At 41.7% G+C, this 20,023-nt stretch overlaps 2 protein-coding genes across 2 annotated transcripts in view; both read left to right on the top strand.

Annotated features, from left to right (window-relative positions):
• nlrc5 (NLR family, CARD domain containing 5) overlaps positions 1-20,023 on the top strand; it is a 318,897-nt gene that overhangs the window by 248,069 nt on the left and 50,805 nt on the right. The gene's annotated exons all lie outside the window — the stretch shown is intronic.
• cpne2 (copine II) overlaps positions 1-20,023 on the top strand; it is a 105,332-nt gene that overhangs the window by 44,971 nt on the left and 40,338 nt on the right. Inside the window, exons 7-8 of the mRNA XM_048605926.1 lie at positions 14,991-15,080; positions 18,606-18,704. Of these exons, the coding sequence (XP_048461883.1) occupies positions 14,991-15,080; positions 18,606-18,704 (189 nt within the window). The remainder of the gene's footprint in view (positions 1-14,990; positions 15,081-18,605; positions 18,705-20,023) is intronic.

Genomic DNA, 20,023 nt, shown 5'->3' with positions numbered 1-20,023 from the left:
CCCTCTTCTATATCTTCATATCACTCAGATCAATAACAATACCCTAACCTGATTACTAACTCCACCATTTCATAAATCGAGAACATGCACTTAAAAGGCAAGAGTTTTGATGACTAAATCCTCATGCTAATTTTTGAAACAAAGTCCAATGTAGAAAAAAGATGCCCATGGCGATAGATACTCTATTAATGGTATAGAGTTCGTTTGTCAAGTCAGGAAAAAGTACTGTAGCAATATGTAAAACTAAATAATACTTCAATAAATTAAAATACTTTTACAAATAATTATTACAAATTCCTCAGGCGAGTGATCTAATGGAAATTAAAGTGAACTGGGGAACCAGAAGAACGCAGAGCTGAAAAGCTTGCAGAATGTAAATCAAACTATTTGCCCAAATATCATCTCCTATATGTTGACAAGCTCTCTGTCTATTAATATAGTAAGTGTTTGCACTTAATTAAATTATCTTGGAAATATGTGCACACTGACCCAATTGATCTATCGCTATCCTTCCTCTGTTAAAACCAAGAAATGCAGTGAAGGTCTACGGAAAGTTTGACAAGCCTCCTGGGTCACTAACTGCAGTAAAGCTGCACTGATTGCAGGTTGCGGCCAACAACTGTATCATCCGAGAAACCACTTTGACTTTGACCTTGTGTCTTAACTGAGACTGAGCAACATGCCAAAGCTATAAAAACTGAAAGAACTGTGGATGCTGTAAATCAGAAACAAAAACAGAAGTTGCTGGAAAAGCTAAGCATGTCTGAGGAAGGGTTCACCGGACCTGAAACGTTAACTCTGATTTTTTTTTCTTCACAGATGGTGCCTGACCTGCTGAGCTTTTCCAGCAACTTCTGTTTTTGTCGCCAATGTTATAAAATGTTCATGAGCCTTTCGAGTTTACAGATTGGCTGTATGATGTTAGCATGGTTTGTGTGTGAGTATCAATGACTGAATAATGGTGGTCATGGTTGAGAAAATGCGCTGGCTCCATGTAGTGCGAGGATCACCATCGCATAATTGTCTATATCCTTACTCCACACATTCTACTGTGGTGTGAGATTTCATTGTACTGCACAAGAACAAAGAGAGAGAAGAAAAAAATGTATGGGAAGGCAATCGACCTATCAACCAACTTAAATCTGAAGATTCAGTTTCATTTTCAAGTAGGGTCTGAACTAATAATGAATACACGTCTTGAAACTGCAGATTCTGTTACACAATCAGTGACCTCCATAGGGTGGTGTAGAAATTAACAGTGATGAAGATCTTCCTGAGGATTTATTCAGGATAGATCACAAATGAATGTCCAACTGTGTGTGATATACCCGATGAGTGATGGAAACACAGAATTAGGGCAGCTCGCAGCTCCGCAAACACATCCCGGGGAAAGTGACCCAGAAGTCGGGATTTTCATTATTGGGTGACAAGACTCCTGGGAGTTAGACCAGGCAAACCCTGAACAAACATGGACGTTGCTGGGTGTGGAGGTAGGTTGGGTGTGTGGTGTCTGCCTTGATACTTCAACAGTATGTTGAAATTTCTTGTCAGACAATAAAACAAAACAATTGTCCAGGCCTATTCCTCACAGCCCCCTCAGCTGTCCACATAACCATGATCAATCCATACCAAGCCATTCCACCTATGCCCTGACACGGTCCCATGGTGCCTCACACTGTCTATGCCAATCTGTGTCCCTGTATCTACCCCCACAATAATTCATGACCTCCATGCCAACTATATCCCCTTCCCACCACAATGACAATTTTTCAGCTGTGTTTGTCTGCCCACCATCCATAGTCCTGTAAATCCCACACGACCTCTGTCCACCGCATAATAGATCTTATGCCAACTCGTGTCAATCCATGATTATCACCTACCACTGTTTGGCTTTGCACCTTCCTTGCCAACTCACCTACTATACACCAATGGACAGACCTCAGGATCTATGCAGAGGTAAATAAAGTTCATGAGAATTCACTATATTTTAAAAAAAAACAACTTTCATTAAATAAAATATTCACAATTTAACTTCCTTCAACAACATAATCTCTCATAGCTATAAACATTTCATTCAAGTGCATAGTCCCTTACATTAGCAACTTTTAGAATTCATATAGTCTCTAACCATGTTGAGTTGTCAATCAAACCAAAGTGGCAGACACCCTGCTGTGATAATAGAAGGTTGTGAAATCAATCATACAGATTTCTGTCAACAGTGAAAAGCAAGCACTGCTTTTTGAACACTCCAGACATGTCTTTCCAAGGAGCAGGAGTTTAAACATCATGACATTTTTACAGTAGCTTTTGATACCTTTTCTGGTTACTTTTGCCAAATCCAACGAGATTGACAGTTAATGAGTTTATGCAATTTTTACACACACTCATATATATTTTCATCAGTTCCAACAGACAGCATTTGCCTCTCAGAGGTGGCCTAGAATCTCTACACTGAGGAAGCAGACCATTTAGCCCATCTTGTCTACACTGACCCTCCAAAGAGTATCCCATTCCCCACCCTGTAACCCTGCATTTCGCATGACTAACCCACCTAGCCCACACATCCCTATGGGGCAAGTTAGCATGACTTGCTAACTAACCTGCACGTCTTTGGACTGTGGGAGGAAATCGGAGCACCCAGAGGAAACCCACGCAGACACAGGGAGAATGTGCAAACTCCACACAGGCAGGTGCCCAAGGGTAGAATTGAACACAGGTCTCTGGCACTGTGAGGCAGCAGTGCTAACCACTGAGCTACAGTGCTGCCCACAATATACATGCCATACCTTTTTCTCTAAAAGGGTACCTGACTATTCAAAGAAAGCCACAAAGTTGAGACCATCATCTATCCGGCCTAGTTTCACACACCTGGGTCACCAATGTACGACAGAACTGAGACACCTACTGATCAGATGCGGCACACCCTTGTTCCCGCCACCGTGAAATTTGTAGATGACAGAATGTGGGACTTAGAATTTCTAGGCTTGTTCACCATTTTCGCAATGATAGACAGGCTCTCTGCCATGGGGATACCAGATCAGAATGATGAATTTAGTTGGAAGATATTAACAGATTTAAAACCTTTAATATGAATACCAAACCTATTCACAATATCAGTGAAGATGGTATTAACATGTAATTCTATACAATTAGTTTAAATGAATTTATCCAGTTAGATGTTTCATTGAAAACTAAATAAATCTAGTCTGTTAGCTGTGTCATTTCTGTCAACTATTACTGGTTGATGAAAATTTATGCCCTTACTCTTTTCCTCTTTCTCTCACTTTATCTCAATTTTTAACTCTGATATATCCTTGCTACTGTTCCTTTTTTGCTTTTTATCTTTTAACGTCTCTGTCTGTCTTTCTATCCAGTTTGCCTATTTCTAGCTAGTTTGCTTTATCCTCATTCATTCATTCAATTTTGTGAGTTTGGGAGGCAATGGTCTTTTTCTTGCACCATGTCTATCGTTGGGATGGAAGACGATGTGGTGACCTGATTGAGGTGTTTAAAACAGTATATGGATTTAATAAAGTAAATACCCAATTCTTCTGGTGGGGGAGATCAAAATAATGGGAACATTGACTTAAAATTTGAACCAGGGGCTTGAGGGGGGGAAATTGTGAAGTACTTTTACAGTCAAAGACCAGTGGATATTTCTTTCAGGACTGACCTCAATAGAGTGTTGTCAGATGTGGTTATCACTTGAATAATCCAACATTAAATAAATATATTTTATCATCAGAGTGGGCAAATTAACAAACAATTGCATGAATTCAGCACTTTGAATGTCAGACTGATCTTTGTTGCTCTTACAGTTCATTTCTAACTGAATGTATCAAGGGTTTGTCAAGGGAATTAAAGTTTTGGTTAAGAAGTCAGAGGGTTGAATGTAAAAGATCAATTTTTTATTTGTGCCAGGCATCTATGTTGAAAAAGTCTTAATTCCACAAAGGTGCTGTTATGACTCTTTTATGACTAGAGTGACTTATCTTGATCATTGATCAATATATTAACACAATGGCATTTTCGTGCCATTAATATGAAAACTGCAGTCAACAGGTTAGAAGCTTCTGCTAGGTTTCTCTGCTGGGTTTGCCAATGTGCAGACCATCTGCAGTTTGAAGTTGAAGTTTTGATTTGATTTGATTTATTATTGTCACATGTACCTAGGTACAGTGAAAACATTTTGTTTTGTGTGCAGTACAGGCAGATCATACCATACAGAGATCATAAGGTGATTGAACAGAGCGAGGAATACAAATTTACAGCTGCATAGAAGGTGCACAAAAAGCAGGAGCAACATTAGAAATGAAATTTGAGAGATCCATTCAGAAGTCTAATAACAGCGGGGAAGCAGGTGTTCTTGAATCTGTTTTCATATGTGTTTAAGCTTTTGTATCTTCTGCCTGATGGAAGAGGTTGGAAGAGATTATAACAGGGGTGAGAAGGGCCTTTGATTATGTTGGCTGCCTTTCATAAGGCAGCGAGAAACATAGATGGAGTCAAGGGATGGAAGATTGGCTTGCGCGATGATCTGGGCTGTGTTCACGACTCTCTGTACTATCTTATGGTCCTGGGCAGAGCGGTTGCTGTACCAAGCCACAATGCATCCAGATAGAATGCTTTCTGTGGTGCATCTATAAAAGTTGGTGAGAGTCCTTATGGAATTTACTTCGCCTCCTGAGGAAGAAGAGGAGTTGTTATTCCTTCTTGACCGTTATATCAAAGAGGAAGATCTATAATAGATTGTTGGTTATCGTCACTCCTAGGAACTTGATGCTCATGGCCATTTCCCAATGCAGCTCCATTGATGTAGATGGGGGTTAGTCGTCCTCCTTACTTCCTGATGTCGATGATCAGCCCTTTTGTTTTACTGACGTTGAGGGAGAGATTGTTATATTTACACCACGCCACCAAGTGCACTCTCTCTCTTTCCTGTATTCTGTCTCGTCGTTGTTTGAGGTCCAGCCTACAATGGTGGTGTCGTCGGCAAGCTTGCAGATGGAATTCAGATGAAATGTTTGGCCACACAGTCATGAGTGTACAGGGAGTACAGTAAGGGACTGAGCACACAGGGCCCCAGTGTTGAGAATTGTCATGGAGGAAGTGCTATTGTCTATCTTCACTGCGGTGTGTGGGCGGGAAATTGAGGATCCAGTTGCAGGGGCCAGAGCAGGGACCGAGGTCTCAGAGTTTGGAGATTAGTTTGGTTAGGATGATAGTGTTGAAGGCGGAGCTGTAGTCAATAAGTAGAAGCCTGACATAGACACCCTTATTTTCCAGATGTTCCAGGGATGAGTGTGGGACTAGGGAAATGGCATCTACTGTGGACCTGTGGCACCAGTAGGCAAATTGCAAGGAATCAAGGCAGGCTGGGAGGCTAGAGTTGATGTCAGCCATGACTAACCTCGAATTGCTGGCATTGCGATGTAATGCGCTGATGTAAGGCTGTTGTGGTGCGGCGGTAGTGACCTTACCTCTGAGCCAGAAGACTTAGTTTCAGGTTCCTCCTGCTCCAGGGGTGTATCGTAACACCTCTGAATGTGGTAAGGTGGTGCATTAGTTAGTATTACTGCGCAACAGCGCCAGGGGCCCAGGTTTGATTCCAGCCACGGGTTTCTGTGCAAACTCCACACTAACATTCTCCTCGTGTCTGCATGGGTTTCCTCCGGGTGCTCCAGTTTTCTCCCACAGTCCAGAAGTGTGCAGATGAGGTGGATTGGCCACAGTAAATGCATAGTTACAGAGATAGGGTGGGATGCTCTTTGGAGGGTAGGTGCAGACTCTATGGGCTGAATGGCTTCTATCTGCGCTATAGGGATTCGATGATTAAAACAAAAAAATTCACTGATCTAGAAAGCAGTGCTAAGCACATTTAAAAATATACTCCCCATACTTACCCTGGTCTGTCATTGACTATTTAAAACTATTACTTTAGACCTACTGTTTCATATATTTGTCTACACACCTCTTTATTCAATTTCCACTTGTGGTTATTCTGTAATGAATTCCTATTAACAGTACAGCCCCTTTCACACTATTTGAATCTGAGCAAACACATTTAGCATTTGTAATGTTCTCTGTATCATCATTGCATTGCAGCATCAAAATAGGTCTTTGAATAATACCATTATTTTGCTTCCTGCTGATTCCGTCCTGATCATTTTGTAACCAGCAAAGTTTGTGACCCAGGTCTGACCTGGTGTAACCCAAATCTCTGTAATAATTTTCTATTATACCTGTCAGCTTCCAATTTGTACCTGCCCCTGACCAATTCAGAGTGCATTTGGCAATAATATAGATATAGCTCAAACCTGCCTGTTAATCTCACTCTGAATCCTTGCCCATTCATCTCTGCCTTGTTGCCTTCCTGTTTCCACTCAATCTCTCCCTGCTCCTGTTGCTGCACTCCCTATCATCTCTATTCTATAACCTGACCCCAATAAGTCAAACAGCCAACTGTGTATGTAAGAGAAAGAGAGCGAGAAAGAGAGGGCAACATTTATTTGTTTAAATAAGTGCCTTTCCGTCTTCAGTGTTGGAAAGGAAATGGCTTCAGCATTTGTGTTGTATAATGCACAGTCATTTCCTCCGGAGTTCTGGCTTTGCAGATGTGAAATCGCACTGGGAAATCATTTTAAATGACCAATTTAATATTTATTCAGCGGCACCCCACTGACTAAAAGAACAGCAAGTGAAGGCTACTCATTAAGCAAGGCCCAGTTACTCATTAAAAATAGCACAGATCATGGAGAGCTGGGCCATCTGCAGAAATGGCTATAAATTTGCAACTGGAAATGAGAGTAAAATTGGGGAAAGATATGGACTTTTTCAAAATAATGCGCTTCTTTCTTAATGTTTGGTGTAAACGTAGCTGTAAGGCTGCAATGGACACTGATTTTTTTTCAACCCATTTCATAGTATCAAAGTATCTTGCATCATCGCAAAGAGCAGTATATTGCTTTTATTTGAGTGATTTCCCATGTCTTCCAAAAGAGACCACATTATAGATTTGCCCTGTCTCCTTTTAATTACTTGTGTATGTGGACACCAAAGTGCCTCTGCTTATATATACTGCCTTTCCGTATCTCTCTTTCCACAGAACATCACTTGACACTTCTCAGTATTAGATGCCATCTGCCAAGCTTCTGCCCAATTCACCATCCTGTCTATCATTACCAAGTTTCATATCTTCTGCAACCTTTATAATGCTTCTCTATGGAGTTTGTTTTTTTTTGTTTTAATTGACTGTAGCAGATTCATGAAGACATCAGTTAGCTGCTGCACAACAGTCCTCCAGACACTCTAATGGTTAACCTTTGAAATGATTGATGAACTGTTACTAGCTCAGGGTCCATAAATGTTTGAACTAATGAACCTTAATTTGTACGTTAGGGATAATGCCATGAAATGTCAATGGAAAGCTACATGTTCCATTGCGTATGCTCCTTCTGATATACAAAGGACATGTTATGAATCTCCTGATGGGTGTGATCTTGTAATTCTCACTAAGTCACTGAAATAACTAAACTAAAATTCTACTGGCAAATTGTGGCAATAAAATTGAAAGTGGAAATGTAGGTATTGGTGAGTCAGATTCCATTGGAAGAGTAAACCTAATCTTTATGCCTCTCAGTAACAGGTGGATAACAAGGAAGTGATTTTCCATGAATAAAATCAGAAAATGCTGGAGAAATTCAGGTCTAGCAGCTTCAGTGGGGAGAGAAACAAGAATCTGATATGAAAACCAAAAGAACTGTGGATGCTGTAAATCAGGAACAAAAACAAAGTTGCTGGAAAAGCTCAGCAGGTCAGGCAGCATCTGTGAAGGAAAAAACAGAGTTAACGTTTCAGGTCTGAGGAAGGGTCACCGGACCCGAAACGTTAACTCTGTTTTTTACCTTCACAGATGCTGCCAGACCTGCTGAGCTTTTCCAAGAATCTGATATGACTCTTCTCTGGAATACACCAGTTCCTAAGTTGAGTGATGTACTTGAAATGCCAGCTCTGTTTCTCTCTTCACAGATGCTGTCAGAGCCACTGAGTTTCTCCAGCACTTTCTGTGTTGGTTTCATATTTCCAGCATCTGCAGTATATTACTTTTATCTGAGTGATTTCCCATGTCTTCCAAAATAAGAACTCACTGTTTAAATACAATGTCTACAAGAGCAGGTCAGAGGCTAGGAATTCTGCAGCAAGTAACTTGCCTCCTGTCTCCTCAAAACCTATTCTCCATCTACAATGCACAAGTCAGGTGTGTAATGGAATGCTCTCCAGTTGCCTGAATGTGTGCAGCTCCCAACAACACTCAAGAAGTGTAACTCCATCCAGGACAGAGCAGCCCATTTGATTGGCTCCACATCCACTCCCTTCACCACCGATGCTCAGTAGCAGCAATGTGTACCATCTACAAGGTGACTTGCAGAAATTCAGCAAAGATCCAGCATCTTCCAAATCCACAACTGCTCCTGCCTAGAAAGACAAGCGCAGCAGATACATGGGAATGCCACTCGCCATCTTGACTTGGAAATATATCACCGTTCAAAGAACAAAGAACAAAGAAAATTACAGCACAGATACAGGCCCTTCGGCCCTCTAAGCCTGTGCCGATCCAGATCCTCTATCTAAACCTGTCGCCTATTTTCCAAGGATCTGTATCCCTCTGCTCCTTGCCCATTCATGTATCTGTCTAGATACATCTTAAATGACGCTATCGTGCCCGCCTCTACCACCTCTGCTGGCAACGCGTTCCAGGCACCCACCACCCTCTGCGTAAAGAACTTTCCAAGCATATCTCCCTTAAACTTTTCCCCCCTCACCTTGAAATCGTGACCCCTAGTAATTGAGTCCCCCACTCTGGGGGAAAAAGCTTCTTGCTATCCACCCTGTCTATGGCTCTCATGATTTTGTAGACCTCAATCAGGTCCCCCCTTAACCTCCATCTTTCTAATGTAAATAATCCTAATCTACTCAACCTCTCTTCATAGCTAATGCCCTCCACACCAGGCACCATCCTGGTGAACCTCCTCTGCACCCTCTCCAAAGCATTCACATCCTTTTGGTAATGTGGCGACCAGAACTCAGTATTCCAAATGTGATTGAACTAAAGTCCTATACAACTGTAACATGACCTGCCAACTCTTGTACTCAATTCGCCGTCCGATGAATGAAAGTATGCCGTATGCCTTCTTGACCATTCTATCGACCTGTGTTGCCACCTTCAGGGTACAATGGACCTGAACGCCCAGATCTCTCTGTGCATCAATTTTCCCCAGGGCTTTTCCATTTACCGTATAGTTCGCTCTTGAATTGGATCTTCCAAAATGCATCACCTCACGTTTGCCTGGATTGAACTCCATCTGCCATTTCTCCGCCCAACTCTCCAATCTATCTATATTCTGCTGCATTCTCCGACAGTCCCCTTCACTATCTGTTACTCCATCTGTTCCTTCATTGTCGCTGGGTCAAAATCCTAGAATTCCCTCTCTAAGGACATTGCAAGTCTATCTGTCACACATGGACTACAGTGGGTTAAGAAGGTGGTATACCACTTTCTCAAGGGCAACTAGAGAAAAGCAATAAATGTTGGCCAGCCAGTTCAGCCATGAGTGAATGATAAACATTAAGACAAGGACCCTAGGTGTAGAATCAGGAGTTTTGATTGTCATCTGCTGTGGACTATAGAAGGTCATCTCAGGACAGAAGATCCAGCTGCACCTCGCCTTGGCCTCTAGGATGAGATTTCTACTCAGCTAATCTGCTGGAGTATTGTATGTGAGAGGGTGAAATTGTAAAATGTCAATACAAAAATTTTCTTCCCATGAGTGCCACCACCAGCATAAGAACAATGTGTATCTGCATAGAGCCTTTACAAGAAAATAATCCAGGTGCTGCAACAGACCACTGTCAAAGAAAATTTGATACTGAGTCACGTAAGGACGTTAAGCATGGCACTGTGGTTAGTACTGCTGCCTCACAGCACCAGGAAACCGGGTTCAATTCCAGCCTTGGGCGACTCTCTGTGTGGAGTTTACACATTCTGTCCATGTCTGCGTGGGTTTCCACCAGGTACTCGGGTTTCCTCTCGCAGTCCAAAGATGTGCAGGTTAGTTGGACTGGCCATGCTAAATTGCTCTGTAATGTCCAGAGACATGCAGGCTACGTGGATTAGCAATGGGCAATGTGGGGTTACAGGGATAGGGTTGAGGGGCTGGGGCTGGGTCTAGGTGTGATGCTCTTTGGAGGATTAGTGCAGACTCAATGGACCAAATGGCCTCTTTCCATACTGTAGGGATTCTGAGATATTAAGGGAGACGACCAAAGCTTAGCAAGCTTTATGCATCACCTTAAAACAGGGATAAGTCGACAGAGAGGTTGAGGGAGGAAATTCCAGAGATTGGATACCAATGTCATAAATTACAGATACAATATTCCACTCTCAACTCCATAAATTCCTGGCCTTCATACCATGTAAACTGTACAGCCAGAGAAACACCACCTTACTCACGTTGTTGCGCACTGCATGCTTTAACACTCAGCTAGGAGATCACAACGATGACTAACTGGTGTTACACTCTTTGAGAACCAGATTCAGTGAGCACTTTGTCGTAGTGTTGAGGCTGTTTTAGCTCTCACTACCCATTTCCCTGGGTTGACGCACATGTGGAACATATTCCAGTCAGAACAAGACCTGTTTTGGTCTCCACCTGGGACTGAAGAAATATTGAACTGTCTGGGCTCTGTTCTGGGAAGTTCACTCAACATAAACTGCACTGGCTCTACACCTATTGACAGTGAAAGATGGCCCACTTTGACCAACACCATTGCTAGGAACATATAGACATCACTGGCACATGATCTGTCTAATCCACGGAAAAAGAAAAGTTGCCTAAATCCTTGACCCGCACAGTTTCCAACACCAACCTCAACACTGAAAAGTATCTGTACACTCCTACTGGCACAGTTCAGTCAAAACATACATAAAATATTCATGTGCATGAGCTCTATTGAGAACTCAGTTTAAAAAAAATATTGCATTGATTTTCACAGTTTTAATAACGATTAATTGTGGGTGTCTTTATTTACAACATGAGCATTTAAAGCTTCAAGATTTTATTTTGGCTGAAGAAAAAATTATAGTGTGTAAAACTCCTTCTCCACCTCTTACCTCAGCATGTCCCTTCCTCTCCTGAAGTTTGTGGCTGTTTTAAGGATTCAGTTCCTTTGGCAGTAGTAATCTTGTACTCCATGTGTGAGCGAATCTCAGTAACCAAGTCTAGGGACCTGTCCGAGTTGACCCTGATCATAAGGTCCCCTATAGTGAGTACTTTTTAGAAGAGCTGATTAGATAATGACTGGGAGTGAGGAGATTCCAGCGGTGGAAATCATCATTGAATTATACTATGGCACACACCCATCCGTGCAGTCATTTCAGCAATGTCCAACTACACCTCTTTCCTGCTGACCTCAAAATGTAAAGATCAGCAGAAGCAATCAGAGCTGAGGGAGTCTGAATCGCATATCATGCTATCCTTCTTTAAATGCAAAAATTAAACTAGTTTTCCCATTTTCGTGCCAATTTGAGCGTGTGCACGCTGGACGCTGAATCCTGCAATCCAAGTTCGAATCTAGGTGAAGCCTCCTTCCTGGTGAAGGGAGTGACGAGCCTTGGAAAGTCTGTCGTTTTTGTCAATACACGACCGAGACTTGAAGTGGGCTAACTTGAACACACGCTCAAAAATTAAACTTTCAAGCTACCTCACTATCATTCATTAGATGCTGCATGATTTAAAAACAAACAATGCATGGATGCTTTTTGATTTTTAATGAGACTTGTACGATGCCAGGAAAATAGATTCAAAGCAACAGAAAATACAGAGCAAACGTGTCTGAAAATGCAAAAGAAATTCCAAGTTTTTTCTGATGAAGGGTCTAGGCCCGAAACGTCAGCCTTCCTGCTCCTATGATGCTGCTTGGTCTGCTGTGTTCATCCAGCTTTACACCTTGTTATCTCAGATTCTCCAGCATCTGCAGTTCCTACTATCTCTGATCCAAGTTTTTTTGTTTTCCTGCATAAAATTTTGTTTCGAACTAGTGAAATTGAAGGAAGTTTGTGGGTATGGTTCTTTAGCTTTTGGAAAAGCCATTACAATCAGTGACGTATTCAGGCACTGGGGTCCATAGATGGGCATAAAATAGCAAGGAGGTTTGGGTATGGTGTGTCAAACTTGCACTCAGCTCTCCTTGATGTATTACAATGCACTTGCTTTACATTTCAGTTAAGTGTATCTAACTGGGGAGTGCATATAAATTGGAAATTCTGCCTCCACTTGCTGATCGTTTGTAATTGAAACCCTTTCCTTTGAGTAGGAGGCTGAAGCTGATAACAGTGCCCCACACCACAGAGACTTGACTGGGACACGCCAATCCGGAAATGAAGCTGAGACCTTCCTGACTCTGCTCACTGAGCCGTATGCATCTTCAAACGATTTCTCCAGCTTTTCCTGAGCAAGGCATCACACTTGTCATTTTGTGGCTTATCTGCAGCGACAAAAAAAACACACACGCACTGTCACACCCTGTTAACCAGGGCAAAAACAGGCATCGTGCACTGCTGCCAAATAACCCATCTTGAGGAGGCAATAATGAATGGTTGCATTTTTTAAATGTGACAATTACAAGAGTACCTGGTTAGAATTTGTGTCATGTCAGACAGATGCGATCTCAAATGCCTTTTAAAATCACAGCTTGCGTGGAAAGGTTTTATTGCATATGAATCACTTCATTGTCTCCCAGCTCTGCTGTAAAGGTCAAGTGAGACACTTCTAGTTTTGCTGCAGGTTTATTTTTGCACTCATTGCTTTGCCCCATCATTTGAAATAGATATATAAAATCATATTTATAATGGGGAGTGATCAATAAACAGACACTTTTTCTCGGCATACATCATGTTTTCCCTCTCCCTGCCTTATGTTGATGAATAAACCTGATCTATGTTATGTAGATAAGGCTAAAATTTAAATTATTTTCATAAACTTCATGTTAATATTTAGAGGAACTGATTGTCTGTGCTTTGGCAGGTGAATCCTGAAAAACTGTTTCCAGTTTTGGAGCTCCAGGCTCATGTCAACCACTTCAGATAATATGGAAGCCAAAAGAACTGTGGATGCTGTAAATCAGAAATTGCTGGAAAAGTGCAGCAGGTCTGGCAGCATCTGTGGAGAGAAATCAGAGTCTGCTTTTGTTCCAGATAGTATGGGTTAGATGCAGGGTAGAGTTCCCTCCACTGCCTCTGTCTCAAGAATGCAACCCCTCCTTCCATTGGACATGGTTGAAGTTTCCACACCAGCCATCACTCTAAGTACATTTTCTTTTGTCGGTTCATGATGGATGACCTCTCATGAAATTAAGGTGACAAATAATTTTGAATAAGATCCTCACGAGCATTAAGGAGAGGAAAGTTTCATCCTTCACAACAGCCACGTTCTAACCAAGTGCTTAAAGTCATAATGGCACAGAAGGAGGCCATTTGACCCATTGAGTTCATGCAAACCCTGAAGGGAAAAGTACAGCATTATGAGATTTGATCTTGAAATTTGACGATCACTCAATCACATGCTCAATTGTGAAGGTTTAAGCCCTGATAAACAAAGGGGGGGATCTGCTCACTGGGACCTAAATAGTGGGCTCTGAAAATTTTTAGTCCTCCATGTACACAGTCTTATTTATGCAAGATCTTGTCCAAAACGTTTAGATGGAATATTCCACATTGAGGAAAAACATTAACCGAATTAGTTTTGCTGGCCAAGGCAGCAGCAATGATATGGAAATAGTTGGCCCAGACTCATTCATACCCTAAACCAAGGAAAACCTCAGAGTTTAGACAGAACTTTGAATAGTCACCAGAGATTCTGAATGAAGCTCATTTCCATTTACACCAGATAAATATTGAGCTGAAAAACACATTTGTTTCTCAATTCTTTCAAAGAGGAGGACTGCAATGTTTTCTTGTGACATCTAAGTGCAGAGAAATTTGCATCAGGCATTAACATTAATAGGCAATATTCCATTGTACTACTGTTATACTGCACATCTCCTGTTCAGTTCCACTGAACTCACGAGCACTGATGTCAGCCCAGGCAACTACCTGTTTAACTTTTCTGCCCAGGCTAAATTTCCAACCCCATTACATCTGCGTGAGATATAGCACACAACTACTCTGAACCATTTCTTCAAATGCTTTCCCTTCTCTGTGCCAAAGTGACCTTTCCATTTCCAACACCTTTTGGCCCAGTTTTGATTTTCAGTGTAGCAGTGTGGGATGTCCAGTATACAGTGATACTTTGTCTGCTGGAAAATGTGCTGGCCCAAAATGGATTTATAATTGATGTCATGTTCTGGACTGGAAGCAAATCCCAAACTGAGAAACAGTGGAACAGTGTTCTTTCTGCCACACCACATAAATCTCCTTCTTCTTTTTAGTTGAGAGTAATTTTGTTACTACCAACACAAAACTTGATCCTTTCACCGAATTTGTCTCCATCTTTCCCTCCTCTCCTGAAGTTGATAACTGGCCTGTTTGACAGATGACACTCTAATTGACCATTATTCACGATGATTGTTTCGGTGAGAGGTTTGAAGGCAATGGTGTTGCTCGCTATTGAAACCCAGGACTGTTGCTATCATGCCCAGTGCAATTCCAGAAGGGAATTCTGGATAGGAATAGAAACTTAAAAAGCCAGCTAGTTTAGCAGAGGCTGAGACACCGGACTCTGGCGTCATTCAAGTAAAGTGCTTCATTACGCCTAGGGTAAATTCAGGGCCGCATCAAGATAACACACAAGATACTGTTGAATGTGATTTGATTTAGCTCATCCATGTTCTGTCATCTGATGTTGTAAATTGACTGAACAGAGGCCTCCAGTCTAAGTGTTGCTGGAGAACTGTTGCCAGTGGTGTGGCTAACTATTTTCTCAATTCTTTTGCAGGTTATAAAGAATACTCTTGATCCTGTCTGGAAGCCTTTCAGTATGCCATTAGTGTCCTTGTGTAATGGAGATGTAGAAAAAACTATAAAGGTAATTGGGTCACTAATGAATGATCTGCTGTAAAAGCAATCCATGACTTCCAGTTCAATATTAAAGGCTCTTTTTGTGGATATTATATAGTTGCCAAGATACAAACATTCTAGGAGAGAACATGTACAATATTGTTTTGATTACATCTAATAACATGCTAGTCAACGTTGCTTCTAGATGCCTCTAGTCAGAACATGTGTATTGCTGTAGATCATTTCCTCTTGCCTGTCAATCAATATGCATTCCTCTCATAACAATCAGTTCAATGTGAGAACATTCACTACCTTTGATTTGCACTTAGGGATAGCAGACAGGAGCCTGTCTCAGATTAATGGTACATATTTCTGCCTCAGTTGGAGGATATGGTGTGAATGAAACAGTTGGCAAAGATGACCACAGCAAGAGAACCATATCTAATCGCCAGTACGGTTGGTATCGGTTCTTCATTTCCTTCCTGGAGGCATCACAGATATCTAATATAAAAGGAAAAATACTAATGCTGCAAATATAGGATTAAAATGCCAGAAATACTCAGCAGACAAGTCAGCATCTGTGGAGAGAAACAGAGTTAACTCATTTTCAAAATTCCTACTGGATCATTTTAAATCAGTTTGTGTATTAATGTTCCTTCCAATCTGTACAACCGCCTGTCCCATTTAAACATCTGTACATGCACAACTCCACAAGAAAAAAAATTTAAAGGGGCTACGCACTTTTAGAATCATGGAACGTTTGCAGCACAGATGGAGGTTACTCGGCCTGTTATGTCTGTGTCAGGTCTCTGTATGAGCTACTTGGGAAATCTCACTCCTTTGGCATCTCCCTGTAATGCTGCAACATTGTTGACATCAGGTAGTTATCCAATCCCATTTCAAAATTCACAACTGAACCTGCCTTCACCATATTCTTAGGCAGTACATTCCAAATCATATCCATGACTAGAGAAATCACACACAAACTTTAAAAGGAACACTGATTAGCTTCTGTGTGAAGTAGTTATGACACTGGCATCCAAATGATGATATAATATTTTGCTCAGGTATTTCTTATCAACAAGAACAGGGATTTTCTAATCTAATTAATGCCCCATTGGTCTTCCCTTCACCCACAGTTGTCACTGGTTGATTGAAAGCATAGTTAGAAGTGCCACACCAACTCATGACTAACTTGTTCACCAATACACTATGTGTAGGTGATGTTGATAAACCTTCTTTCATTGAGGAAATGTGGAGCTCCCCTCCCCCAAAAGCGCTTTGAAACTGGTTGGCAATTGGAAATTTCCAAACCAAGCTTGAGGAGTTTTTATTCGGCGAGCATCTTAAGGGATGTTAAAGCAAGGCAGGAAGACTGAATTAAGAAACAGATCGACCGCAATCTAATTGAGTAGCAGATTGGGCTCAAGGAGATGAATGGCCCACTACTGTTGCTGTGTTCCAATGGTTTAAGAGAGTCACTCAGCTCTCGATCTCACCACAGCCTTGATTCATACATGGATCAGAGCTGAGCTGATCATAGATATAACAACATCAATCACACATGTCTCAGCATCCATTTTCCTCTCTAGCTATCAGCAGAGCATGCCCCAAGCAATCATAATTATTTTAAAATGTGGTTATACAAAAATGAGTCTTCCTAGTCGATTGATCCAACGGCCAGGCTTCTGGAGGATTCAAAATGCACCTGACTAATGAAGCAACACTCACTGCTCAACAACCCCAATGTGGATGGAATCTCAGGGCAGCTCAGGCTCAGACTCTCCATACTAGCCTGGAATAGCACCCTTGCTCCGTCCTGTTCCCGATATTAAAAGGTTTTGTACTTGTTTAGAGAAAGATATTGAGATCTTGCGCATTCAGTGTTGTAATGTAGGAAACAGGGCAGCCAATGTGGACACACCCAACTCACAGAAACATTAATTTCAGAACCATCAAATAATTTTTGTGATGCTAATTGAGTGCTAAATATTGGGTGGAACATCAACTGTAGCTTCTCTGAATTATGCAGTAAGAGGGTAGATGGGATCTCAGTTTCAATAGTTCTAATCAACCTATTCAGGGATGTTATGAAACAGTTCTGGAGCAGGAGGGACTTGAACCTGGGCCTTCTAGCCCAGAAACAGGGGAACTACCAATGTGCCACACAAGCTCGCCAATGTCTCATTTGAACATCTCATGTCCTGCCCTTCCTTCCCACCACCTTTTACTGAAGGATGGAACATTTGGGTAGCACTGCTTCTCATGCGTTGCTTGGGAGACAGGGAAATAAGCACAAATCTTAGAATGCCCTCTCTTGTCCCCTGGGAAATAAGGCAAGTAATAGTAGCCAGATGAAAGGTTTTGATGGAGTGCTTAAAAGAACTGTATCCAGTGTCGGGGAGGGCCAGTAAATGAGAGCTTATAGATTTAATAGAATAGAATTGAGGTGACATAAGGAGAGTTATTGTGATTTGGAATATGCTGTCTGAAAGGCTGGTAGAAAAAGAACTTGCAAAAGGAAATTGGATAAATGTATCAGAGAGTAAAATTTACAGGGCTATGAGGAAGACGGGGGGAAGTAGAATTAATTGGATACTTCTATCAGTTAGCAGAGGCTCAGTGAGCAGAATGGCTGTGTTTTGTGCATTATTCAGTATAAAAATGGATGAAACAATGCAAGGCAAATCACAGACTGTAAAGTGGCTTCCAAAAGCTTTTTCCATTCTTCTCTGCATCAACTACGCAGACTCAACGTTTACTAAACTTTCCATTTTTGTTTTAAATGTAATTTTTAGTTTGTTTAATGGCTTTGCTATTTGCCGAATCCCCACTATAACAATTCTGGGAGTTACCATTCTTCAGAAACTGACCTGGACTCACCATATAAACAAAATGGCTGCAAGAGCAGGCTAGAGGTTAGGAATACTGCAATGAGTAAGTCATCTTCTGATTCCACAAAGACTGTGCAAAATCCTCAAGGCATAAGTCAGGAGTGTAATGGAATATTCCCCACTTGCCTGGATGAATGCAGCTTCAGCAACACACAAGAAGCTTCCCATTCTGGACAAAGCAGCCTGCTTGAATGGCTCCATCACTTTCAACGTTCACTTCCTCAACAGCCTTGTTACACAGTGGCAGCAGTGTGCACCATCTATGAGATGCACTGCAGCAACCAACAAGGCCCATGTGACAGCACCAGCCAAACCTGGGACCTCCACCATCAGTAAGGCAAGAGCAGCAGATATGTGGGAAAACCACCATCAACCTCCCCTCCAAACCACACATCGTCCTGTCTTAGAACTTTATCACCGTTCCTTCACTGTCGCTTGGTCAAGAGCCTGAATCCCTCTTCTTAACAGCATGGTGGGTGTCCCTACTCCGCAAGGACTGTGACAGTTTAAGATGACATTCTGCAGGGCAGTCAAGGATGGGAAAAAATTGCAGGCCTAGCCAACAAGGCCCAAATGTCATGAATGAATCACTCTTTTTAACCTGTATTTGGCCACAGTTCAGGTATTAATATGATATGTTTACCTGTCTCCTATACCAGATTCTCTGTTATGATTATGATAATGATGGTGGACATGATTTTATCGGAGAGAGCCAGACAACAGTTGCCAAGATGTCTGAAGCGAGCAACTCCATGGAGGTATGAATGGCTGGCTAATATGGCACTTTGCTAGTTATCAGCTTTGTGGTAATTTGAGCTGGTTTTGGAATTCTCCATTAGAGTGTTGGGATCCTACGATATTGTTGTGTCGCTCTGCATATTCTGGTACAAGTTCATTTGGTTCCTGGCGGGAAAGCTCGTCAGTCACATCAGTGACATGAAGACTTTCAAGCTTGTACCATCTTGACTTAAAGAAGGCAGTGCTAGATCTGTTCTTGAGAAAGATATGAGCCAAGTGAATCATGTATCGGTAGGAAACTGTCGACGGGGCAGTGATCATTCTATCATTAAGCCAAAGCAGGCTATGGTAAAAGGCAAAGAACAATTTCGAGTAAGAATAATTAATTGGAGGAAAGCCAACTTCAATGGGGTCAGAATAAATCCGGGTTGAATAAATTCAAAGTTCAAATAAATAAATAAGTATAATTTTAAAGATTGACTGAACTCAAGTGAAAGGTTGGCAGGAGAACAATGGACTACCGTCAGAGAAGAGATAATCCAAACACAATGTTTGCTCGAAAGCAGTCAGATAAAGCCAGAGCTCCTTGAATGAGCAATTAAAATAAAGAAGAAATAGTGAGCTTATAAAAGAAGTCGGGAAGAAAATACAATGGAGAGACCCTGACTGAATGCAAAGAGTTCAGAGGGGAAGTGAAAATGCAAATAAGAGAAGCAAAGAGGGAGTATGAAAAGAGATTAGCAGCGAACGTAAATAGAAATCCCAAAGTTTTCCATCAACATATCGACAGTAAAAAAGTGGTAAAAGAAGGAGAGGGGCCAATTAGGAACCAAAAAGGGTATTTGAGCATGTAGGGTACAGAGAAGGCATTAAATGAATACTTTGCATTTGCCAAGAAGGATGATGCTACCCAGGTCATGATGAAGGAGGAGGTAATTCATTAGAAGGAGTTAAAATTGATTAGAAGAACATATGAGTAGTCTGTCTGTGGACAAGGCACCAGGACCAGGGATATGGCATGAAGTGAGTGTTGAAACTGCAGAGACATTGGTCATAATTTTGCAGTGCCAGGGACCTGGGTTCGATTCCACCCTTGTGCAATTGTCTGTATGGAGTGTGCACATTCTCCCTGTGTCTGCATGGGTTTCTGCTGGGTGCTCCAGTTTGCTCCCACAGTCCAAAGATGTGCAAGTCGGGTGGATTGGCCATGCTAAATTGCCTATAGTGTTCAGGGTTGTGCAGATTAGGTGCATTAGCCATGGGAAATGTAGGGTTACAGGGAAAGGGTAGGGGGATGGGTCTGGGTGGGATGCCTTTTGAAGGGTCAGTGTGGACCTGT

The sequence above is a fragment of the Rhincodon typus genome, chromosome 15 (genome assembly GCF_021869965.1).
Source record: "Rhincodon typus isolate 14 chromosome 15, sRhiTyp1.1, whole genome shotgun sequence".
In the NCBI taxonomy this organism is placed as follows: domain Eukaryota; kingdom Metazoa; phylum Chordata; class Chondrichthyes; order Orectolobiformes; family Rhincodontidae; genus Rhincodon; species Rhincodon typus.
This window is presented reverse-complemented; position numbering and strand designations above follow the sequence as displayed.